We start from the raw sequence: 25,896 nt of genomic DNA on the forward strand, positions 1-25,896 counted from the left end.
CCTGGCTTTGTACTCAGGAACTCTTCCTAGCAGTGCTCAGGAGAGTGTGAGGGATGCTGGGGCTTGAACCTGGGTCGGCCACGTGCAAGGCAAACACTGTGCTATCACTGCAACCCCCCCACAGTGTAAAACTTTTTTAAAAGAAAAGTTTAATGATTATTATTGTAGGTTTGTAATAGGAGCAATAGACCAATTAAAAAAGGCTAAAAGATTTGTGGACCCCAGTGTAAGATTTTGAAATGCAGTGAGCAATAACACGTAGCAGGAGGCTTGACAAGCCCCTTCCAGCAGCCCCTCCGTCGATGTTCTTGTGGCTTCTCCGTGCTCTCCTTGGTCTCTTGTCCCGTCACCGCCAGGGCTGCCTTGGCCAGGGTTGCACACTTGCAGTTGTGGTGCTCGCACACTGGGTGTGGCGCTCACGTGGAGGGGCACACTTTGACCTCAGTGACAGACAGGTGGGGTGGGGGGACACGTATGCTGAGCAGGGCGAGGAGGGGCACTGCAGGCCACCTGGAGCTGTGCATAGGAGAGGTGGGGTGGCACTGCTCACCCTGGGCTGTGCCCTGGAGAGTAGGCATGCCCTGCTTGTTTCCGGGCACCCCAGATGGCCGAGCAGCCAGGACACGCCCTGAGGGTGGGGCTCACGCCCTTCCGCTGCGGGCCGGACTCTGGGGCCTCGGCCACTCAGTGTGTCAGGGCCACACTCAGCAGAGTGGGGGCAGCCAGGGCCACTAATTTCCGGGGATGCTCGGCCCTCCGGTGCAGGCTTAATGGTTTAGCTCTCAAACCTCTGTGTGTGTGTGTGTGTGTGTGTGTGTGTGTGTGTGTGTGTGTGTGTGTGTGTGTGTGTGTGTGTGTGTGTGTGTGTTGGTGTTTGGGGGGATGGAAGTCAAAGCTTCCCACCTGTGAAGGCTGTGCTGCCCACCCCCACTCGAACCATCTCCCTGCCCCTTTTCCCCAGGGCTTGTAAGCACCTTTATGGAGCTCTGTGGGTGGGTAGCGGGGAAGCTGGAGGGAGAGCTGGGTGCTGTCCCCTCGGCTCTGCTGGGTCTCTGTGTCTGAGACACGGTGGGAGACACAGACTGCTGTGTCTGTGTAGGCATCAGCACGCCCCAAACTCTCCATCCCTCTCCCTGGACCCCAGAGTGGTTCCCCTCCCTGTGTCCCCATGTCACCTCAGCATCAGGGTTGCTGTTGTCTCTTGTCCTGTACCCCCACCTGAGGCCAGAGACCTCCCATGAACCGGCCCCCATGCTGCTTGCCCAGCAGCAGCTGGCGTGTGTTGTGCTAAGCAGGAGCGACTGTGATGCTGAGAGTGCTGTGTGGAGTGGCAGGGAGAGAGAACTGCCTCGAAGTACTCCAAGAAGGCTTCCTGGGGGAGGTGCTGTTTGAACCAAGGCCAGGTGCCTGTTGACATGGTGATAAGTCCTTGGAGAACTTGAGAGAGTTGCTTCTCTGGATGATGAAGAGGTTTGAGGTAGGCCCTATGAGGCAAAGGATGGGGCTGACTGGCTTGCTCCCCCCTCCCTCCCTCCCTCCCTCCCTCCCTCCCTCCCTTCCTTCCTTCCTTCCTTCCTTCCTCCCTCCCTCCCTCCCTTCCTTCCTTCCTTCCTTCCTTCCTTCCTTATTTTCTTTCTTTCTTTCTTTCTTTCTTTCTTTCTTTCTTTCTTTCTTTCTTTCTTTCTTTCTTTCTTTCTTTCTTTCTTTCTTTCTTTCTTCTTTTTCTTTCTCAAGTTTCTTTCTTTCACTCATTTCTTTTTTTTTCTTTATCTTTTTATTTTTCTCTCTTTCTCTCCCTTTCTCCTTCTTTCCTTCCTTTCTTTCCTTCTTTCTTTCTTTTTTCTTTCTTGCTTTCTTGCTTTCTTTTTCCCTACCCTTCTCTCTCACACCCAGCAGAGCCCCAGATTTACTCTTGGCTCTGTGCTTTGGGCTCAATCCTGGCAGTGCCCAAGGAACCATATGTGGTGTTGGAGGTCAAACTGGGGTGGGCCATATGCCAGGCGAGTGCCTGACCCCTAGACTGTCAATTCTGCTGCTGATAACTTTCATTTCTTATGGCGTGAAATCTTTATCTGTGGATTAAGTAGATGGCACACAGGTCTGGAGCATATGCCCTGCGTGCATGAGGCTCTGGATTGAATCCCTGGCACAGCCCCAAACAAACTGATGAAGTTTATTAACAGTGGCACTAGGCAGTAACGAGAGCTCTGTGGTCCTAGAAGTTGGGGGCAGAATGTCTTCCTGGGACCCCCTTCAGCTGCTGATCACGTAACCTAGCTGCTTTCCGAGCTAACTCCCCTACTTCAGTTCCCCCTACTTCAGAAAGCTTGCTTAGGTAAGCCACTTTTCTTTGCTGAATTTCCAAAAACCAGGCAGTGCCAAATCCTCGAGCTCAGGAACAGGAACTGTTGGTAGAGTTCCACAAGTTCATGGTACCTCTTGTGGTCCCTTGGGCCAGAAATAAGAAGCCCTGACTGGGGTCAGGGCGATAGTACAGGGGTTAAGGCATTTGCCTGGCAAGGGCCACCCCAGGGTCCATCCTGAGCCCCACCAGAACTGATCACTGCCTGACGCTACTGGGCAGTGCCCTCCCTACCCCCCAAGTTGAAAAACCAATCCAATATCAAAGTCTGCCATAATTATCAAAGAAGTGACATTTCATTGTGTTATTGTGCTTGTTTGCCGGGGATCGAAGCCAGGTCAACTACATGCAAGGCAAGTGCACTATCTGTTGTGCTATCACTCCAGCCCTGAGAAATGACATTTTAATATTAAAGGTGTGAGGCACACCTTATCTTGGAAGAGAGGGCATTTGGATGTACTGGTTATGTTTAGTGTGTTTTTATTTCATTTATTTGGCTACTTTGGGGGCCCACACCTGGTGCTGCTCAGGGATGTCCTGGTAGACCTTGGAGGACCATATGAGGTGTTGGGGATGGTACCCGGGTGGGCCGCATGCATGGCAAGCAAGTTCCCCACCCACTTGTACTATGCTCCAGCCACAGTCTAAAGGACCTCTTTCCGGGGCTGGAGTGATAGCACAGCGGGTAGAGCGTTTGCCTTGCACGTGGCCGACCCGGGTTCGATTCCCAGCATCCCACATGGTCCCCTGAGCACTGCCAGGAGTAACCCCTATGTATTGCAGCGTGTGACATAAATAAATTAAGAAAGAAGGAAAGAAAGAAAATACCTCTTTCTAGCTTAATCAATGGCTGAACAAATAGCAGTACTCCTACATTACTATTTTTTTTTAAAAAGGCCTCTTTTGTTGTTAAATTTTTTTTTCTTTTTTGCTTTTTGGGTCACACCTGGCAATGCTCAGGGGTTACTCCTGATTCTGCACTCAGGAATTACTCCTAGCGGTGCTTGGGGGACCATATGGGGTGCTGGGTATCGAACCTGGGTTGGCTGTGTGCAAGGCAAACACCCTAGCCGCTGTGCTATCGCTCCAGCTCCTATTGTTAAATATTTAGGTAACATGGTTTGTGTTTGCCTTTATGAAATTGATGTGCAAAGTCACTGCACGCACCACAAAGTGCCCCAGACACTTGACCTCTGGGTCGGGATCAAGTCTGAACCATCTCTGCGATCGCTTGCAATTATGTTCAGCTTTATGAGAATCTCCTACAGTGTCCTGGGCATGGGAAATTGTGTTACTGTCAACCCAGCTCCAAGGCGGGCTGGGGGTCTTGAACCCCTGGCCAGTCAGGGGAATGCAGGGACTAGATGGCCCAGTCTGTTCTGCTGAGGCAGGGAGGGCTGAGCTGGGCTGTCACTGGCATGCAGGCAAGGGTTCGGGCTGGACGGACTGCCGGTTCCCAGGGCTTTGGAGGGAGGAGCAAGTGTGTGTGTGTGTGTGTGTGTGTGTGTGTGTGTGTGTGTGTGTGTGTGTGTGTGTGTGTGTGTGTGTTTGGGTTTGCTGGGGCGCACGAGGGGAGCAATGGAATTTGTCTTGTGGCGCTCACACATTGAAGTTATTGAGCGACTTACACGCAAGGCCGTGACCCTGACTCCCAGCCGAGAGGCCCACGTGGCAGGGCTTGAGCCGGGGCAGCCAAGGAGAGGCTCACATCTGCTCATCTGCTTACGTAACCCGGAGCCAAGAAAACACACAAGCCGGCGCAGCGGGGCCCCAGGCCGGTGGTAGCACACGCCATGCGCCGCCGCCCGGCTGGGGAGCCTTGGCTGGGCCCGAGGACCGACCACGGGGCTTTCCTCCCCTCCCCGCCCCTCCCCAGGCAGTAACTGAGGGCGAGGGTGGTTTTAGGCAGAGTCGCTCAGCGCCCCCCCTGGAACCCGAGCTCTGGTTTCTCAGGGAACAGCGCCAGGCAGACATCCCCGCAGCCTGGCCAGAGAGGCGGAGCACTCGGGCCTCCTGCCTGGCGCCTGACCCAAGAGGGCAATTTGGCAGGAGCTGCAGCTGTCTGCCCAGCACTGTGCAGTGAAGGTTGGGATTGGCTGTGTGTGTGTGTGTGTGTGTGTGTGTGTGTGTGTGTGTGTGAGAGAGAGAGAGAGAGACAGAGAGAGACAGATAGAGAGACAGAGAGAGACAGAGACAGAGAGACAGAGACAGAGAGAGAGAGAGAAGAGAAGAAAAAGGGTGAGACAGAAGAGGAAAACGAAAGAGAGAGAGAATCAGCGAACTTATGGGTATAGGGAAAAGGAGCCCTCCGCCACTGCTAGTAGGAATGTCAGTGTGTTCATCATCTGTGGGAAACAATATGGACATATCACAACAGCCGAAGACTTGAACTCCCTCATGACCCAGCCATTCCACTCCATGGCATCTATCCCAGGAGCCCAAAAACTCTTATTCAGAGAAGACATTTGTACTCCCATGTTCATTGCAACACTATTCAACATAGCCAAGATCTGAGAATAACCCAGGTGCCCCAAAGTACGTGTACACAGTGGAAGACTGCTCGTCGGCTGGAAGCTAAGACGAAATGATGCAGTTTTGCCACACCATGAATAGTATTGGAGGTACCATTCTGAATAAAGTCATTAAGGAGGAGAGAGAGACAGAGAGAGAGAGGAAGGGAGGGAGGGAGGGAGGGAGGGAGAGAATGAGCTCTCAAAAGTGAGATTTCAAGAAATAGCGAGGGTGTGGCAAATAGCCAAAGGCAACAAAACTGGTGGCTAGAATTGAGCTTCCTGGGAGGGTGTGGTTTTAGTGTATTGTAATTGTAGACCTTCAATCTCCTTATCATGCTGCTCCAGATAAAATTGAAAGGTAAAAAGGGATTTGCCAGATTATGGAATCAGGGCCTAGATTGGGGGTCAGGACCCTCTTTGTGCAGAGGAGGGCTGCAGAAAGGCGCCTTGGAGCATGGGGAGTCGATTTAGCACAAAGGGCGAGGTGAGAGACGCATTCCAGGGATAAGGCATGCAGCCAGACCCAGCTCCTTCCCTGACCTCATACGTGGCCCCCTGAGTGCCAGGAGGAGTCCCTGAGCACCGCTGGGGGTGGCCCGAAAATGGAAAAAGCAAGAAAACTCCTCATGAAGCTGTTGGAGGGGCAGCCGTGACACGGGCTAGAGTGGGTGCTGGGCTGTCACTGAGGTTCAGCTCAGCAGAGAGCTGAGAAGGCAGTACCTGTCTTGTCCATCCCACCGTCTCCTCTCTAGCCTCCGTCCCCGACCCTGGCACAGGTGTGGGCACACAGCAGGTGCCAGGAGGGTTGACTGAAGCCTGGGGCCACATTCCGCAATTGGAGTGTGTGAGAGGCGGGAGAGACTCTGGATCACCTCCTGGGTGTAAAATGGGACCGTGTGTGTGTCTGGGGAACATGAGGGAAGATGACTGAGGGGCCGACATGGGGGGTGGGTAGGTTGGGGGTTTTCTATGTGGGGGATATCTTAGGGGCATTAACTCCCTGAGTTTCCATGGGGGGGGTCAATAGTGGGGGGGGACTCATTTGCCCCGGGTCTGTGTGGCTGAGCTGAGTGAGCCCTAGCCTAGGAAACTCCCCTGAGATGCACACATATACACCCACACTTACAAACACACCACACACACACACACACACACACATATACACCACATATATATATGCACAAGTACACATATGCAAACTCATCACCCGCTTACACATACACCACACACATGAATAAATACATACACAAATATGCACACATATACATACACATGCAAACACACCACACAGAAATACGGGCATAGCATACACCACACACAGGAACACATATACACACATATACCACAGACCCATCACTGTATCATTGTCATCCCCTTCATCATCAGTTTGCTTAAGCCGACACCAGTAACATCTCCATTGTCCTAGCCCTGAGATTTTATTTATTTATTTAGCTTTTTGGGTCACACCCAGCGATGCACAAGGATTACTCCTGGCTCTGCACTCAGAAACCACCCCTGGCAGTGCTCAGGGGACCATATGGGATGCTGGGATTCGAACCTGGGTTGGCCACGTGCAAGGCAAACGCCCTACCCACTATGCTATAGCTCCAGCCCCAGCCCTGAGATTTTAGCATCCTCTCTTTCTCGTTCTTCCCATTGCTGCCGCATTGGAGGCTCTTTCAGGTTAAGGGGAATGAGACTCATCATTGTTGCTGTATTTGGCATATGAAATACACCACGAAGTGCTTGCCAGGCTTTGCTGCGCGGGCAGGATGCTCTTCGTACCTTGCCAGGTTCTCTGAGAGGGAGAACTAGGCTATAAGAGGGAATGCTGCCGCACACTTCCAGGAACTTTGTTTTATAGTCTCTGGATCTTGTCCATTGATGGGATTACACAGCGTGGGGGTGGGGGGTGCAGTTTGTGGGTGTGGCTACCAGGCTACTGGAAAATGGGGCGTCTGGGTGGAGGATGCCCTGTCCTGATCCGAGACAGAGTGTTTACAGAAGCTCATTCATAATTGTCAAAACTAGGAAGCAACCAAGATGTCCTTCAGTAGGTGAAAGATAGCTGTGGTGCAACCAGATGATACTAAAAGAAATGTATGTACTATCGAGCCCTAGAAAAATACTGATGAAACATAAATGTGTATCATGAAGGGAAATAAATCCTTACCCCATGGACTATCTTTCCAGCCTTTTGTTACTCAAATATTTTGTGAAGCAACTACTAGGCATTTAGAATGTCATGCGGGGCTCGAGTTTTATCTTGTTGGAGAGCACTGCTCTGGCTGTTCAGTGGATGAAAGACTGGCCTTGAGCAGGATTTCGTCTGCATCGTCCTCTTTATTCAAGACTGCTTAAGTTCTGATCCAAACTTTAGTCAGCAAAGGCGATTGTCTGAATCCCTAGAAGTCTTTCCTATGCTTTATTTTTTAAAAAAGTGGTTTGAAAATTGAACATGATCCCAATGTACATCAGATTTTTGCAGCTTTGACAAAATCGAGGAGATGGCAACCAACAGAGTAGCCTGAGATAACATTTACTTTTTAAATTTTTTTATGCAATAGTTAGTATGCAGCCCATAGCCAGTGAAGCACAGCTTGTTAGAGAATTCATGTTGTGCTTTTAGGTAACAGTTTCTTTAATCTCTTCACCTTTTTTAGTGTATTTTTTTTTACTTTGCAGGAAAATCTAGACAGTGGCTTTACTTGTGTTATATGGGGGCTTTTATATTGCAATGTTAGTAAAGATGATATTCCTCTAGAAATTTGCTAAGTTTACATACATATTTATTACATGAACACATTTATGTATTGCTTAATACATTAAAAAAAACACATATACATTGGGGCTGGAGTGATAGCACAGTGGGTAGGGCGTTTGCCTTGCACGTAGCTGTCCTGGGTTTGATTCCCGGCATCCCATATTGGTCCCCCGAGCACCGCCAGGCGTAATTCCTGAGTGCATGAGGCATGAACCAGTAGTAACCCCTGTGTATCACCAGGTATGACCCAAAAAGAAAAAAAAAATATATATATATACAAATCACACACAAATATATAGTACATCATTAATTTTGAATGCCACTATTTTGGGTTTGACCCCTTGTCAGCTATGCAACTTCCTTTTTTCTAGTGAGCTTTATTTTAAAGAGCAGTTTTAAGAACATAGCAAAAAGGGATAGAATATATCGGGAGTTTGGTGTGCTCCCTCTCTTCAGCGCGCAGACAGCCTTCCCCATACTCAGATGCTCCCCTCCCCCCAAATCATACTTGTTCCTATTGCTAAGCCCCCACTGACATCACTATCACTGGGAGTGCATAGATCACATTAGGATTCAGTCTTGGTTTTGCAATAAAGCTTCTGACTTACATATATCATTTTGGTATGTAGAGTAATTTCATTCCCCTAAAATCCTCTGTGCTTCTTTCTTTTATTCACTCATTTCTCCCACATTGCAGACGCTAATTGTTTTGTTTTGTTTTTCTTTTTTGGGTCACACCCGATGATGCCCAGGGGTTACTTCTGGCTCTGCACTCAGGAATTACCCCTGGTGGTGTTCAGGGGACCATATGGGATGCTGGGGATCGAAACCGGGTCGGCCGTTTGCAAGGCAAATGCCCTACCTGTTGTGCTATCTCTCCAGCCCCTAGAACCTAATTGTTTTACTACCTCCAGAGTTTCGCTTTTCACAGAACGCCATAACTTTGAATCATATAATAGTAGCTTTCTCAGACCACAGACACATATAGACACATATACATAAACACACATACCCCCCCCCCCCACAGACACATACCCCTTCCTGTCTGGAGCGGAAGTGCAGAGCAGAGGTGCTTTCTAGCCAGCAAGTGTCTGAGTTGGGGGCCAGGCACACCCCGTGTGAATGCCTGTCTTCTGGGGTGCTTTCACATGTGTGCGGGCTGCTGGGTTGCTGTGCAGATACCCTTGGGGTTCCAGGAAATGGGGTTATGGTCAGCGGTGTCTCCGGAGCCCGAGGTAGGGTGCAGCTGGGAGCTTGGCAGGTGCTGAGGGGCCCTGGGAAGTGAGAGCAGCCCCAGATCTCTGCATGTTTTTCACCAGAAGCGAGCATCAAAGGGCTCCCCCGGGGCGTTGGCATAGAGTTGGGGTTTCTGGTGCTTGCGCCCGCCCACGGGGCCTGGTGGGAAGGGAGGGCTGCCTCGGGAAAGCCCTGGCCAAGATGTGACGCTGGGGGTGGGGGGTTCGACCCCGTTGCTTCCCAGGAGCCCTTCAGACGGGCCTGAGCGCCTGCCTGTATTTTTAACCCGTCAACTCGAGATTCTAGTAATAGTTTTGGAGGAAACTGGTCCCAGGGGACCCCTTATTTTGTCTCAGAGCATCAGACCACTCCCTGGGGCACCCAGGAAATGGGGGCACATGGGAAGGAGCAGGGCCCAGAGCGCCTGAGCAACCCCTTTTCTCCCCGGGCATCTGCGCTCTGAGTTCGGTGGTGGTGGAGGAGAAAACAGGAGGAGGAAGCCAGCTCCGGGCTCCAGGTTCCGATGGGCCTCCAGGTCCAACCGTGGCAGCTGGAGAAGGGAAGGGGCTTTCCTGGCAGAGAGACCGCCAGCTGCCCGTGTGGGTTAGAGCCGGGTTCGTTTCTCAACTGGGGGTCAGGTCGCTGCTGCCCTCCCATCCCTGTAATCCCTCTGGAGAGTCTAAGGGGCCATGAGTGAAAATTTTCTCAAAGGTTGGGGGCGGGGGGCATGGCTCAAGATGAGGCATCCAAACCTGTAAGGTGGGGGTCCCACAGGGAGGAAATGAGGTTGGGAAAAAGTGGAGAAATGCTAGTCTGCAGGATAGTGGGTACCAAGCAAGGGGGATGGGGGGAGAGAGAGGAGAGGAGAGGAGAGGGGAGGGGAGGGGAGCTGGCCTTTGTGCTCTGCGCCACACAGCCACATGAGGGGGTGGCCTCAGCGGACAGGGGTGCTGGAATGGTGAAGGCCAGATCCGCAGTACAGCCAAGAGCCGCGCCTGGGCCTGGGTTGTTCCACGGCTTCCAGCGTGAGGCTCATTTTCTGCAAGCACGTTTCCTACACCCTGACATGCTCTCCCTCCTGGCCCTGCTTCCTTCCTGTGCTCTTGTAGTGGCTTCCGTGTCACCGGAGAAGCTGATGCCACATAAGGGTCCCTGATGACAGGAGTCCCCTGATACAAAGGAGACCGTCTTACCAGGGGTGTCCCTTGAGCTTGCACACGGCAAAGGCGTTGAATGAGCTTAAATGGAGGGGCACAGGGTCCTCGATTGCGCAGTCTCTCAGTGTCTCTGGGGCTACAGCATGGCTCTCCAGGACAGGGGTTAGTATGATGGGGCGTCCTACCACCCCTGGACTGGACCAGGAAAGGTTGAGTCTGTTGTTGGGATGAAAGTGTCCTGCAGGGGACCCACTTTGGGGCAGTGACCACAAGGAGTACTGAGAGGTCACTGTCTCCTTCCCTCTCACCAGGCGTGCTCCCTCAGTGACAGTCCCCAGCTTGTGTGGGTGGGTGGGTAACCCCCGTATTCCATCAGACCAGGGGGCAGGAGGTGCCTGTTGGTTGTTTTCTCTCTTTCCTCCCGGCCTCCCTGAACTCAAGACCCGCTGCCCAGGTCTCTCCTGACTGATCCCTGTCGCCACAGCCTCCAGCAGCCCCGTCTCAACCTTTTAGGACAGTGACCTCCTTCCTGTCCCTCCCCTTCACCCCTGCCACAACTCTAGTTGAAAAACTCTGGCCTGGAGCCTTGTTCTCGCAGACCCAAACCTTTGGGGTCCTCTTTCCCCCTATCTGCATCCCCAGTATTTACCAAGTTTACCCCTTTGATGTTCTTCCCAGCCCCTTGCTCTCCTTCCCACCTCCCTCCCTGCTGTCTTGGCTCTCCTGAGACACCGGTTGCTCACGCTGCCTTGGGGGTGAAGGCTGCATCCCTTCACACCACACGGTGCCCCCGCACACACCTCTCCTTGCGGGGTCTAGACTTGGAGGAGCCCGGTCCAGCAGACACAGCCGGGAGGTGGCAGAGCGAGGTCGCAGCCTCAGGAGTTCTGGGGCCCGGAGAGATAGAACCAGGGGAAGGCTCTTGCCTTGCACTCACCAACCCCTGTTCCATCCCAGATACCCACAGAGAGTCCCCAAGAAACGGAGTGTTGAAGGGGGTGATTGATCCCTGGGCTGGAGGGTGATGGTGGTGGTGGTGGAGGGGCAGGCCTGGGACTGGGGATGTTCGCTCAGACCTGTACCTAGTGTGAGTCTTTCTCGAGACTCTTTGCCCCCGCCCTCCAACCCCCAACAGTCACTGACACCTCCCTTTCCTCCCCAACTCTAGTTGGCCCCATGCCCATCGATTTTAATATCAAAGTGGACCTGAAGCTGGTGGCGACGCAGAACCCCAACGTGCAGGTGGGCGGCCGCTACCGGCCCAGCAACTGCATCTCGCCTCACAAGGTGGCCATCATCATCCCGTTCCGCAACCGCTACGAGCACCTCAAATACTGGCTCTATTACCTGCACCCCATCCTGCAGCGCCAGCAGCTGGACTATGGTATCTACGTCATCAACCAGGTGGGGCCCGAGTGTGTGTGTGTGTGTGTGTGTGTGTGTGTGTGTGTGTGTGTGTGTGTGTGTGTGTGTGTGTTGGGTTGGGGGTTGGGGCACATGCGTAAGGAATGGGGAGAAGAAGCCGTTTCTTTCATGGACGGACTGGCAGCGGTGGCCACCTGTCTGCATCCTCAGAGCAGTGGCTGCTGAGTGCCCTGGTCCCAGCCCCTTTAGGCAAGGGAAGTTGCCGTAGAGTGACCAGTCTCTGCATTGTGTGGTAGATAGCGGTCCATCAAAACTGAGGGCTTAAATCACAACCCACCTTCTCCCCAGATTAAACCCCAGTTTATTTCTGTCCCTTCTTTAGTTTTGCCTTAAAAAAAAAAAAAAGTAAATACCCAGTTAGAGGGTCAGGGTTTTTAGGCAGTGCTGAAGTTGTCCCGTCAAACTGCGTATCTCCCGGGCACCTGCGGGGGACAGATCAAGGTTCCAGCCAGAATGGCAGTACCTGGTGTGTGTGTGTGCACCTGTGTATGTGTATGGGTATGCATGTCTGTCTGCCTATACACATGTATTTTTCATTTGTGTGCATATGTGTAGACATGTGCACCTTTACTATCACTCTCTGGCTGGGTCAAAGGCAATTTTTGTCTTTCTGAAATAACTCTATAATTGCTGGCCTGTTTGAAGACCACTATTAACATTGTCATTTCAAGCTGATTCTAGATACTTAAATTCACTCTTTAGACTAAAACTTTCTTGGAGCAATAATATACCCAGTGAGAAGCATATCACACTTTGGGGCTGAAAAGCTAGTATTGTGGGTAAGGCGTTTGTCTTGCACTCAGCCAACCCGGGTTCGAGCAATCGATCCCCGGCAGCCCAAATGGTCCCTTGAGCACCTCCAGAAGTGATTTCTGAGTTCAGAGCCAGAAATAACCCCTGAGCACTGTCAGGTGTGATCCTAAAACAAAAACCATAAAGAGAGAGAGAGGAGGAGAAGAAGAAATATACATTTCACTAAAATTTGTTAGAGAAACAAGTGTACTCATTTCTGAAAAGCCCAGTGCCCTTTTCACTTCAAGACAAACTCCCAACCCACATATGGCAGTGATGTGGTTGATGGCTGACTGCTTCCAGCTCAGTGGAGGGGCTTGGCAAGTCTTTCCTTTGGCCAGCAGGGAATAATGTGTCCATCCCCACTCAGAGCAAGGAAGACCCTTCAGAGGAAAAGGTGACCAGTCCCAGAAAAGCAGTGACTGGATGGAGGCAGCCAACAGCTTCTCGGAGGAGGAAGAGAGGAATAGTCCACAGGCATGAATTCAGATATGCTCTTGATCCAAAGGCAGGAAGGAGGAGCTGAAGCGATAGCACAGTGGGTAGAGTGTTTGCCTTGCACGAGGCTGACCGTCTTCGATTCCCAGCATCCCATATGGTGCCCTGTGCACAGCCAGGAGTAATTCCTGAGTGCAAAGCCAGGAGTAACCCCTGAGCATCGCTGGGTGTGACCCCGAAAGCAAAGGCAGGAAGGAAACAGCCAGTGAACAGATTTTAACACCCAGTCAGGATGGCCGTGGGGGGGCCGTGGAGGTAGGAAAGCAGCAGAGACTGCAGGGCCAGGCTGGGGAGCTGAGTCTTGCCAGGCTGGAAAGAGCAGGGCAGCTATATAACAAGGAAGCCGAAGCTCAAGGTGGAATGGCCGGCGGGGTGCGGGGGGCGTGTCAACTCAAGGCTGTTGGAGTCCATTGGCCAAAGGAGGCCTGGACTGGGGCCCTGAGAAGTCTCTGCAAGCTAAGATGAGCAAGAGAGCCCAGTGGGCTGAGTGCATTTGAAGCTTACTCAGGTGTAAGGCCCAGGTTCTATCCTTGGAGCTGTCCCTCTAAGCACCACAGTATGGCCCCCCACACCCCCGCCCCCCGCCAAACACACACACACACACACACGCACAGAACATTTGCAAGCATGACACACACTTAAGGGTCATCTGTGAAAAAATATTGGAGAATATAAGCAAGAGCTGCTAAGTGCCTGGTAAAACCTAGGGTATTTAATTTTTTTAATTTTTAATTTTATTTTAAGATTTTTTTAAATTGAATCACTGTGAGTAGACCCTTACAAAGCTGATCATGACTGGGTTTCAGTTACACAGCGTTCCCACACCCCCCACCCCAGCCTACCTTTATGGTACTTTTCTCTCTGTCTCTGTCTCTGTCTCTCTCCCTCTCCTCCTTCCCCCTCCCCCACTTTCTCCCTTCCTCCATCCCTCTCTCTCTCTCCCTTCCTCCCCCCACCCCCCAACAGCCAAGGCCACTTTAATCCAGCAAATATTCCATCCTGTGATCATAGGCCAGTGAACACACGTTGACCACGGAAAGCTTCTGGGGTCATTTTCAATGAAAGAAATGAATGGGAGCTCCTGCAAGTGGACACCCGTCACGGGAAGCCAGCAAGGGTTACTGAGAAGGAGACTGGCCGGCTGTATCTCTTTTCCCTGGCCGACAGTTTCAGACCAGCAGACGAGTGAGCTGCTGTAGACGCTGTGCTGTCAGCTCTTACTCCCGAAGGATCCGGTGTCCTCCCACAAGTGTGCACGAGCAGAAAATAGACAGCTGTGGTCTGGGTGGCATAAATTAGATGAGAAGACATACTTGGATAAGGAAGAGAAAGGACAGTTGCTGATCGTGGCAACTTTTTTTTTTTTTGGGCAAGGCTAAGAGAGAGGTTGGGTCACACCTCACGGTGCTCGGGAACTACTCCTGGCTCTCTGCCCAAGTGTGACTCATAGTGGTGCTTGGGAGACCATGTGGGGTGCTAGGGATTTGAACCAGGGTTGACTGTATGCCAGGCAAATGTTTTACCTCCTGTACTATCTTTCTAACTCAGAGTTTCAAAATTCTGTTTGTTTGGGTGTTTTTGACTTTCGGATTATATCCAGTGGTGCTCAGGGGTTACTTCTGTCTGTGAGCTCAGGAAATGATGCCTGGAAGACCATCTGGGATGCCGGGAACAAACCTGGGTCTTTGCGTAAGGCAAGCATCCTGCCTGCTGTACTATAGCTCTGGCCTGAGCTTTAAAAAAAAATGATAGGTGACTCTCATCAAGGAAGAATGGGAGGAAACTGCTACTGTAGGGATAGGTTATGTATTAGGTGAATGTCAGACCTTCCTGTTTAATGATAAACTTGTTGAATGATAGAAGTTTTCATTAACATTTGAAATAAATAGTAGCCCGGCAAAATTTAACCACCCCCTTACCTTTATATCTTTTTTTTTTTAATTGAATTACTGTGAAATACAAGTCCAAAGCTTTCGTGATTGAGATTCCGTCATACAGTGCTCAAACACTCATCCCTCCACCAGTGTACATTTCCCACTACCGATATCCCTTCCGCCACCCCCACCCCACCCTACCCCCTGCCTCTGTGGAAGATACTTTCCTTTTTACTCTCTCTACACTTTGGGGCATTATGGTTTGCAATACCCCCTTGCCCTTCTGTGAGATGATCAAAATCAGCAATGTCCTGGTTTCAAACATAAATTTCCAAGGGCCCTGACCGGCTGGATCTGGGGGAGGGGACAGCTCTGCTCACCGGTGGGCCCTGTGGTCCTGCGGCCCCAGCTCGGCATAGACACCGGTGCTCAAGGAGCCAGATGCACCCGAGGGGGGGATTGAGCTCCGCCGAACCATCCTCATTCCCTCAGCTCCCCTAGGAGGCCAGTGGACCTGATAGTGTAAAAAATTCAAAGGTGCTCCTGCAGGAGGGGGTGTGATGTGTGTGTGTTGTTTGCGGACTCTTGGGGTGGTGCTCTCTCTCTCTCTCTTTCTCTCTCTCTCGCCGCTCATGTTCAGTGCTCTCGAGCTGCTGTGTATGGACCGGATCAGATGGCTCCTCCTTGTGCTCTGTTTCTGTGTGTGCTGCTGTGCTCTCTTCTGTCTGTCTCTCTTATCTCTGTCTCTGTCTCTGTAGTCTCTCCTCTGGTCTCTTCCAAACTCTCTCTGTCTCTGCTTCTGTGTCTTCTCCTTTGCTTCCGTGTTTTCTCTTCTGCTTCTCTCACAGTCTTAGTTTATGTAGCAATCACATAGGGTAGTGACACAATGGTGGGTTGGACATTAACAAATCAACGAAGAGGGGTAAGACCACTCCTCCAGGAGATCAACAAAATCTCATCTAAGGAGGTTACTCCAGATTACTAGGAGATCTGCTTAAGGGCGGAATACCCTCCAGGGTGTGTTGCTTTCTTCTTTCCTCAGCTAGTAATCCACTTATATAGTTGTAGTGAATCTCCTAATATTTCTAGCAATGTCATTCTGTATGAGCACAGTAAGAGATTTATCAGACTTAAAGTTTGGTTCTTCCTGAGGACATTCACTATATATTCTGGACCACAGTCCTCAGGCCAGGTTAGTTTTCCCAACTTCAGCAGGGTCCTACTCTCGTCGTTACATTTGGATCATGACAGCATTTGTCTATGACCATGCTCTCAACTTGTAGTTGAGTATTGTGGCACTTTGGCCTGGCCCATTTTGATGCCAAGGTAGCTCACAGTTTTCCTTAGGTCCATTTCATCCTTTGTTGGGACCCTGCTTTTTGGTTGTTAGGAACTAAGGGCAACTGAGTTGAGAAAGCAGATGCCCAGGAATAAATATTATTGGAGTCAATCAATTCCCAAGTTACAAAGCATAATGTTAACTGTCTTCCTGTGTCCATACAGAAAGGACATTGCTTTAAGGTAAACTAAGTTCACTGCGGCAAGGCTAAAAGGACAAACCCCATGTTATCCTACAGATAGTGCCTGGAGGCCCCAACACACTACATTTCCTGAGCGTGCTGAGAAGTGGTTTCCTAGACCTCGTCACGTGAGGAGTTGATGTATCACACTCTAAGATACAGGCAGCCACTGCTTTCTTTGCCCGAGAATACTGAAATACTGAGGAGTGCCCCATCTGTGCCCCTCTCCATTCTGCCTCTCACTTTTCTCAGAAATGTTTGTTCTTGGCTTTTCAGATACACACACACACACACACACACACACACACACACACACACAGTTTCACCCCTCTGATCTTTCAGGACTGTCTCCCATCACCTCTCCTTTCTACCTACCCTCCAGGATCATCTTTTCCTTCTCTCTCAAAGATTAACTTTCATTCATTCCTTTTTTTTTTTTTTAAGTGAAGCAAGATTGGTTTTTATTAGGGCTGGAGAGAGAGTACATTGGGGAAGGTGCTTGCCTTGCTTACAGCCAGCTCGTGGTTGAATCTCCAACATCCCATATGATCCCCCAAGCTCTACCGGGAATAATTCCTGAATGCAGAGTGCTGGGAGTAACCTTTGAGCACTGACAGGTATGGGTCAAAAAAAAAAATCCCCCAAATAAAAATGATCTCTAAGCACAGTCAGGAATCACCTCTGAGCATCATGAGGTGTGGCCCAAAACTAAGGGGGGAAGAAAAGTTTTTATTGAATGAAACTTAGATGTGAGGGGAAGAAGGACCAGAATCTGTGCCCCAAGAAGAACATAGACTTGAAAGAGTAAGCAAGCAAGCACAGACAGAGATAGAAAAATATGTCGATACGTGTTCAAGGGAGAACACGGGGCAAGGCTTAACTGTCTACCAGAACTTTTTTGTTTTAATTTCCTCACTCACATTTACTGGCATTAGGAATCAAAACCAAGCTTCCCGCATGTGCTCTTGCCCTTTGAACCAGGATCCTAACCCCAAGAACATTTCCTCTTAATATCCTCTCCTTTGCCCATATTTGTTAGGCTCCAGCTCAATCTTGATAACTTTTCGAAAGTTATGAACCTTCAAACTTAATGAAAGTTAAACTAGGGTGACTTCTTATCTGGTAGCCAAGTAAAGTAGATTCTGAAAGCTGACTCTATGTACCAGAACTGTCTATAGCTTATCACCGTTTACAACTGGGAACTTACCGTATGTCTGTTTCACAATCAGCCTTGAAGAGGAAGAAAGGGATCTGAAAGCATTTGACTTTGGTTTTTGGTACCATTTACCGAGCAAATAGGCATCACTAAAGTTTGATGTCTTGCTCCCCTGACCTGTGAGACTCTTTTTCACCCCTTCCTCAACCCATGAAGGAATAGAGAGAAAGGGGGCCGGAGCTATAGTGGAGTGGAGAGGATGTTTGTCATGTATGCAGTCAACCGGGGTTTGATCCCCGACATCCCATATGGTCCCCCAAGCACCACCAGGAGTAATTCCTGAGTGCAGAGCCAGGAGTAACCCCTGAGCACCAAAGGATGTGACCCCCCTCCCACCCCACCATAAAGCAAAGAAAAGAAAAGAAAAGAAAGAAAAAAGTAGATGTCTCTGAATCATCTGAAACTGATGACAAATTTTTAAGAGCTGAACAATTTCCTGCCCCCATAAAACACAACGTGATGGAATCTCGGAGACGCCACCACTAACCCTGGTCAGCACTGTGGCCACTGGCTCTCTAGGATCAGCCGAGTCTGAGTCTTTTTCAGGGAAGAACAACCCCTCCAAACAGGATGAGTGTTGGGGGTGGGTGCTCTTGGCATGGCCTGTGACATCCTTACCCTAACAAAGGACTTGGCAGGTGAATCTGTGCTTGCTGATGTCACGGAAGACAGATTGAAGGGAGAAGTGGTGGGTCTCTGGCAAAGGTGCATTTCAGTGAGTTTGCATTACCGTCCGTGCTAGACTTCGTTCTTGCGTCACTAGTCTCCAGTCCTAGCTCTTCCTTGAGTTTAGGGAACATGGTTACAAGAGTGTGAATGTTTTGATACAAAAGTTTATGTGCCTTCCACACCACCGAAACCAGACACCTTCCACCTCTGTCCCAATGTCTAGTCCACCTCTTCCTTCCCCCCTTCTCGTTCTCCCCCACTCCACTGCTTGATAATCTTGAGTTTTGTAATCCAAGGCCATGTCTGTCTGTCTGTCTCTCTGTCTCTCTTCCTCTCTGCCTCGCAATGCTCAACGCTTCCTTCTGGCTCTGCGCTCAGGGATCACTCCTGGCGGGGCTTTGTGGACCTTATGGGGTGCCAGCCATGAGCGAGGGGAGCACCTTCCTTGCTGTACTATCGCTCTGGCTCTTTTTTTTTTTTTTTTTTTTTTTGCTTTTTGGATCACACCCAGCAATGTTCAGGAGGGTTACTCCTGACTCTGCACTCAGGAATTTCTCCTGGCAGTGCCTGGGGGGACCATATGGGGTGCCGGAGATTGAACTCGGGTCAGCCTCGTGCAAGACAAACCCCCTTCCACTGTGCTGTCGCTCCGGCCCGCCGCTCAGGCTCTGAGATCTCTTTCATACGTCTATGAGCCCTTAAACAGTTTTGCCTTGGGGCCTCCTGATATCAAAGTTCGATTCTAGTAAGTGATTTTAGGTGGAAATCTAGTTTGTCAATGATATGAAAAGCATGTGACATTAAAATGGAATCAGTAAAATACCTCAGCCATTAAAAAGAGAATTTAGAACTGGAAAGAGTATACAGAAGACAGGGCATTTGCCTTGCACACCATTGACCCAGGTTCATTCCCTGACACCTCCCAAATGGTCCCCGAAACAATGCCGTGAGTGATCCCTGAGCCTAGAGTAAGCCCTGAGCACTACCAGGTATGACCTCAAAACAGGGGAGGAGGGGAGTATTGCCCACATACCCTATCCCCAACAATAGCTGAGCATTAACTGTGCTTAAAGTGGGGTCTGTGTGCCCATCTCACCTCTCACCTCCCCTGCAGTGTGGGCATGTGTCCAGAGCCCCGCCAGGGTGACACACCAGCTCTACGTCATACAGGCACGGATGCTGCAGCTCAGAGAGATGAGGTTGGCCCAGAGGGCTGGGATCCAGCCAAAGACCCGCGTGCTTTCACTCTCTCTCGGCAGTAACTGCGGGGGATAATGTGGTGACACGTGGGGGCAGGGGCTGAGGTCAGAGCTGGCTGTGTAGACCTGCTCTCAGAGCTTCTCTCTGGGGACCGGAGGTAGAACCGCGGGTAGGGCAGTTGCCTTGCCTGTGGCTGACCAGGGTTTGATCCCTGGAACCCCATAGGGTCCCCTGAGTGCAGAGCCAGGAGTAAGCCCTGAGCATTTCCTGGTGTGACGCCCCCCCCCGCCCCGCCAAAAAAATAACCCCTGCTCTTTAGAGCTTCTGGGGCTCAGGCTGTGGCTTCTGACCTTAGTTTCTTCCTGGGTGGGAGGGTGAGTTCAGTGTCTCCTGCCCCCGCCCCCATGAAGCACCCCTGGGTCAGCTCGGGAGTCAGCTGGGAAGCTGAGGTGTTAGTGCCTCATTCCCAGTTCCTTCTCATGCAGTGTTTCCGCCCCGTGCCCAGGCCATTGCCCTTAACTGCTATCCCGACATCCTGCTTTCCCCCAGCTCAGAACCTTGGGAAAGAGCCTCCTTCCTGTTTGCATGACCTCGAGGGGGGAGGGGGTCAGGAGAGTCCATCCCTCCCCTCCCTGCCCCCACCCCCCTACTCCGTGCCTCCACCCTGAGCACCACCCCGGCTGGCCCAAACACAGAGCAGGAAGAGCCCTCCCAACTCCTGCAGGCTCAGGTCGTGTCTCCAGCGCCAGTCTTGTGGCCTTTATGGCTCTGATGGGGCTTTGGGGGACCCATGCCTTTGCCCATGCTGTGCTCTTCGCCACCCCCTTTGGGCTTGGGCACCTCCTGACACCCTGCAGCTCGGTGCTCACTGCTGGGGCGGCAAACAGAGCTTTGCCACAGCGATGGAGAAGAGCAAGCGTGCTGGAGAGGTGGGTGGTGGTCTAAGAGGTGGACGTCCTGCCCGGCGCCCTGCTCGGGGACCTTGGTGCAGGGATGGTTGCCAGAGGTCAGAGCAGACAGGCGTTGGTTGGGGAGAGAGGGGGCCATGCTGCACTTCCTGTACATTGAGGGGAAAACTATAAAGCCACCGGGGTGGCGGGAGGCAGGTGCCAGCTGGCAGACTCGCCCCTCATTCACCAATGCAGGATGTTTGCAGACTCAAGCGTCACAGAAGTTATGAAATGTTGGGGCCGGAGCCATAGGTCAGAGGGTAGGGCACTCGCCTTGCATACACCTCACTTGGGCTCCACCCCAGCTGGTCCCCCACATCCCAGAAGGAGGGAACCCTGAGTGCCGAGCCAGGAGTCATCCCTGATTACCACTGAACAAAGCCCCCACACGAAAAAAAAAAAGTTTAAAGTTACAAATTGCACAAGGCCTGTGGGCTCAGCTCAGGCCCCTGCCTTTGGAGGTGCCACTCCACTGCCCTGCACCCCGCATTATACTCTGCACTGCATCCACCTGCTCACCCTCTGGCACCTCAGAACTCTGGGGCTGCCTGAGCGAGACCTTCCGGTACTGACCGCATCATCCTGTGACAGTGGGCAAGGGTCTCAAGCCGAGGATTTGAGGCACCCACCATCCTTGGGCCTTTTCCACAACACGCACATACTCTCCCCACTTCACCCGGACACGTGCTGCCCCCCTCTCTCAGTCTCTAGCTTCCCTCTCTCTCTCCTCTCTCTCCTTTCTATCTCCTCTCTATCTCCCCTCTTTCTCTCCTCTCTATCTCCTTTAGCTCCTCTATCTCTTCACTCTCTCTCTAGGTCTTCTCTCTATCCTCTCTAGCTCCTCTCTGTAGCTTCTCCTCCTCTTCTTCTTCTTCTTCTTCTTCTTCTTCTTCTTCTTCTTCTTCTTCTTCTTCTTCTTCTTCTTCTTCTTCTTCTCCTCCTCCTCCTCCTCCTCCTCCTCCTCCTCCTCCTCCTCCTCCTCCTCCTCCTCCTCCTCCTCCTCCTCCTCCTCCTCCTCCTCCTCCTCCTCCTCCTCTTCTTCTTCTTCTTCTTCTTCCTCTTCTTCCTCCTCCTCCTCCTCCTCCTCCTCCTCCTCCTCCTTCTTCTTCTTCTTCCTTCTCCTGCTCCTCCTCCTCTTCCTACTCCTCCTCCTCTTCTTCTTCTTCTTCTTCTTCTTCTTCTTCTTCTTCTTCTTCTTCTTCTTCTTCCTCTTCTTCCTCCTCCTCCTCCTCCTCCTCCTCCTCCTCCTTCTTCTTCTTCTTCCTTCTCCTGCTCCTCCTCCTCTTCCTACTCCTCCTCCTCTTCTTCTTCTTCTTCTTCTTCTTCTTTTTCTTCTTCTTCTTCTTCTTCTTCCTTCTTCTTCCTTCTTCTTCCTTCTTCTTCCTTCTTCTCCTCCTTCTCCTCCTTCTCCTCCTTCTCCTCCTCCTCCTTCTCCTCCTCCTCCTTCTCCTCCTCCTTCTTCTCCTCCTTCTCCTCCTTCTCCTCCTCCTCTTCCTCCTCCTCCTCCTCCCCCTCCTCCCCCCTCCTCCTCCCCCTCTTCCTCTTCCTCTTCTTCCTCTTCCTCTTCCTCTTCTTCTTCCTCTTCCTCTTCTTCTTCTTCCTCTTCTTCTTCTTTCTTCTTCTTCCTTTCTCCCTCTCTCCCTCTCTCTGGCGACCACTAATTGTTGTTCTGCCATGCCAAGGATCAAGCCCAGGTCTCAGGCATGCAAGGCAGGGCTTTGCCCCAGAGCCACATCTCCAGCCTCTGGCCACCATTTCCAGCCGCTGACCAGTGGCCAGCTGAGCACTGTAAGGCCCTGGGATGGCACTGGCTGCACCCCCAGCTGCTCCCGGGTCTCCTCACACTTGGCAGCGACGGATGGGCAGCCGTAACCTCTCCAGAGGGGCGCCTCATAGTTCTGCCCTCTAGTCCAACGCTTCCCTCTCCCCCCACCCCAATCACTAGCCTTCGTGGCTGTCAGGACCCCATGCTGACACCCCCTCTTGGGGTCCCCCTCTCCTGGCTCTCTCTGCCCCTTGGAAGTGAGTCCTTGGGAAGCTGTGTGCCTCCGGGCCTTGCTGTTTCCTCACACACCTGACTCAGCCTGCCGCCCAGAGCAGACGGCCTGGGTCACAACCCTCAGCCCTCACCCTCTCCCCACCAGCCAACCTCATACACTCAGGGAAAATGCAGAGAACCTTCCTCACCCTCAGGGTTTAGGGATGGGATGCTGGAATCGGACATTGGGACCTCACGGCTGCTACACATGCACTCTCCCATGGACCCCCCCACTGCCCCCATCCCCGACTCCCTGTGGTTTTCATTCATTTTTCTGGTTAATGAGCCTCACCAGGCTGAGCTCAGGGCTAACTTCTGGCTCTGTGCCAGGGATTACTCCTGGTGGAGCTTCGGGGACTGTATGCGGAATCAAACTGAGGTTGGCTGCATGCAAGGCAAACGCCTATCTGCTGTACTGTCTCTCCAACCCTACATCCTGTGGCTTTGCTGGTCCTCTAGCTCTGACCTTAGAACTGAGAATCTTTTGGGGCTGGAGCAAGAGTACAGGGGGTAGGGCACTTGCCTTGCCTACCTGGCCAATGTGGGTTCAATCCCTCATGCCTGGTAAGGTCCCCCGAGTCCTTCCAGAGCACAGAGATGGGAATCAGCTCTGAGCACTGCTGGGTGTGGCCCCTAAATGAACAAATGAATGAATAGGCACAAGGTGAGCCGTGCACTTGACTTCCCTGGTGGCTGCACAGTGGACATTGGCCTGGCACAGGGATCCCGAGGTCTGGGAAGTGCTGGGTCCCATTGTATTGATCCCTCGGAACCCTGCTTCCCGCACCTGACACACCCACTTGGTAGAGGTTGGATGTCTAGTGGTTGATGAGGGGCGTGGCATGGAGTCAGCACCTGACATTCTTCCGAGCATGCCTTGCAGCCTGCTGAGAAGTCCACATCACTGACGGGAAGGGCTGGGGGAGCCAGCTCCTGTGCAGTTAGTCTTTGATTTAGGAATTTCCTGGTTTTATCTTCCTCGTCACCACGGTGACCTGGTTGCTTGACCAGGAGTGAGTGGGGCCAGGGCTGGGGGAAGGGGTTTGTCTTAGCATATGCCCTTTGTGTCTGTCACCACACCTGAGCAGCTTATCTCCTGTCATCGGGCAAGGGTGCAATTCCCCCAGTGAAGACAAAAGAATTGGGGTGCAGGTGAGTCATGAGAAGTCCACCCCATTCCGGGTATCAGGTGCTAGGACCTCTGACCCTGGTGGTTTCAGCACTGTCTCCATCCTGTCCTTGCCCCACCCTGCCCCTCCAGCTGTCCCCTCCTCCAGCTGCCCAGTGGCCTCATTGGTGTGTCAGGCTGGAAGCCCCTGCAGGGAGAGGGCCCGTTTCTGTTCTGCAGCTCCCTGGCCTTTGGGCACTTGGACCTTTCAAAGCCTGGGGTCTGGGGGAGGTGTGGAAGCCCTACGGCTCATGCGCAGAGCCAGCAAACACTCGTCTCTCTCATTGTGGGATTCCCACAGTGCCTCTTCGGTTTCCCGGGGGGCACGCTGGCACTCAGCCTGGCCTTCACAGAGTGGTGGGTCACTCCTGTTTATCCGCCTTTCTCCAGGAGTTAGAACAAAGGGTGTTAAGTGTTTGCCATGGTTCTGGAACAGGGCAGAGGGAAACCTGTGCCCCCTCCGTTGTGTCTGTGGTGGGCCTCAGGCTTTGCCTCTCTTCCTCCCCCATCTCCCTCCCGTCCAGCCCTTTCTACTTATTCTGCCCCCCCCCCTTCTAGTGGGGCCCTTTTGTTGATTCTGATTGTAGTAGAGCAGAAGCAAGCGTCTCCTCTCTCCAATCTGCTTCTTCCTCTCTCTCTCTGCCTGCCTCCTCTTCCGCACCCTCTACCTCCTGGAGAGAGAAAGAGAGGAGACGCTCTCTGTGACCGCTGATACCCTGGTAGTGTCCACTCCCCCAGGTAGACCGAGAGCCCAGGCCCCGATGGGCAGGCTGAGCTGGGCTGTTGTCCCGTGAGCACACCAGCCCCAGCGCTGGGACCCTGGTGGGCCAGGCCCTCTGTGGACCTGCCAGGAGGTGCAGAGGTCAGAAGACTTGACTTTCTCAGAGGAAGCTGGAGTCAAGTTCATGCTCTGTGTGTGTGTGTGTGTGTGTGTGTGTGTGTGTGTGTGTGTGTGTGTGTGTGTGTGTGTGTGTGTGTGTGTCTGGGGTGCAGAGATCAGAAGACCTGACTTTCTCGGAGGAAGCCGGAGTCGAGTTCATGCCGTGTGTGTGTGTGTGCGTGTGTGTGTGTGTGTGTGTGTGTGTGTGTGTGTGTCTGCTTTTGTCCACATTCAAGTCCCCTGCAACTCTCCATGTTATTTTCGTCTCCGTGGCCTCTGCTCTGTGTTCACAGTTGCTGAGCAAGATTTCAGCCCTCCTGAACTCTGCCCTTCCTCTCTGAGGGGGGATAGGTCTCTGCCCTCCCCAGCATGAATGGGGGCATGTGGCACATTTGCATGTTGGCAGCTTATTTCCTGTTCGCCTCTGCACCTTTAGGGTCCCTTCCCCAGGCGAGTCTTTAAGGGGATTTGCCCAAGGACTGGCTCGGACTCGTCTTCAGAAGCTCCTGTGTGCCGTGTGCTGCCCTGGGACTGGGGTGGGAGCCGGGAACAGGAGGCCTGGTCCCCTCACCTGCCAGCGCGGCCAGCTCTTGGGGATCACACAAGCAGGAAGTGAAGGCACTTCAACAGAAATTCTCTGCCAGCCGGGCTGGTCAGTTCAGGGGCCCCAAGAATGTGGTGACACTTGAGGCTATGCTGGTGGTGCTTGCGGGACCATGTGGTGGCAGGAATCAGTCCCCGGGTCAGGCGCGTGCCCGGCGTGTACGCCTAACCACGATATCGTCTCCCCACCCAGTGGAGGTTTTCTTATGGTTCTTAACTTCAGAGGCCAGATCGCTTTCTGAAAAGGGAAGCCTCTGTTTTCTAACTCTGCCTTCCCTGGCAGAAAGTCAAGTCTCAGCAGGGTTGGAGCGATAGCACAGCAGGTAGGGCATCTGCCTTAAATGCGGCCGACCCGGGTTCAAATCCCAGCATCCCATATGATCCCCTGAGCCAGGAGTAATTCCTGAGTGCAGAGCCAGGAGTGACCCAAAAAAACAAAAAACACACACAAAAAAAGTCAAGTCTCAGAGCCTTGGGTCCCGGAGAGAGGCCATTGTCCTGCACACTGGAGCTGGCGTGGCGACATTCCCTTCCGGCTGCCCTGCTCAGCCTGCATCCCTGCTCGGCCGCTACATTCACTCTGCTCTCTGAGGCAGCCCCCAGTGCTGACTCTTACTCTCGTTCCGCGGGGCCCGGGAGGTTCCAGAAGTCACAGGAGCTGCCTGCAAACTTCGACCCCAAGGGGCCCGGTTTCCCTTTCCTCTCTGGGTAAAGAGTTGCAATCAGCCAGAGCCAGGTTTTGCGTCGGGCCCTATCCATGCCCAAGCTACTGTGTTATTATGGCCCCAAAACCCAGACAGCCCACTACGGTGAAATCACGGCTAAGTGGCTGTTAGCCCTCTTCAAACACAGAAGATTCCTATAATCTCGAGCCCTTCCCAGTAATTCCGAGGGGCTCCGGACAGCCTGTCTACCACCCACACGGCCTGCAGCTCCAGCTCTGCTGCCCTGGGCTGGGCCCTTCCTCTTGGCACTGAGCAGACAGTGAAAAATGTGCAGAGGAGGGAGGGCCTTGGCAGTGGTACAGAGGG

At 52.3% G+C, this 25,896-nt stretch overlaps 1 protein-coding gene across 1 annotated transcript in view; it reads left to right on the top strand.

Annotated features, from left to right (window-relative positions):
• The window catches only part of B4GALT1 (beta-1,4-galactosyltransferase 1), a 69,709-nt gene that overhangs the window by 25,564 nt on the left and 18,249 nt on the right, over positions 1-25,896 (top strand). Inside the window, exon 2 of the mRNA XM_055140602.1 lies at positions 11,201-11,436. Within this exon, the coding sequence (XP_054996577.1) occupies positions 11,201-11,436 (236 nt within the window). The remainder of the gene's footprint in view (positions 1-11,200; positions 11,437-25,896) is intronic.

This window comes from Sorex araneus, chromosome 1 (genome assembly GCF_027595985.1).
Source record: "Sorex araneus isolate mSorAra2 chromosome 1, mSorAra2.pri, whole genome shotgun sequence".
Classification (NCBI taxonomy): domain Eukaryota; kingdom Metazoa; phylum Chordata; class Mammalia; order Eulipotyphla; family Soricidae; genus Sorex; species Sorex araneus.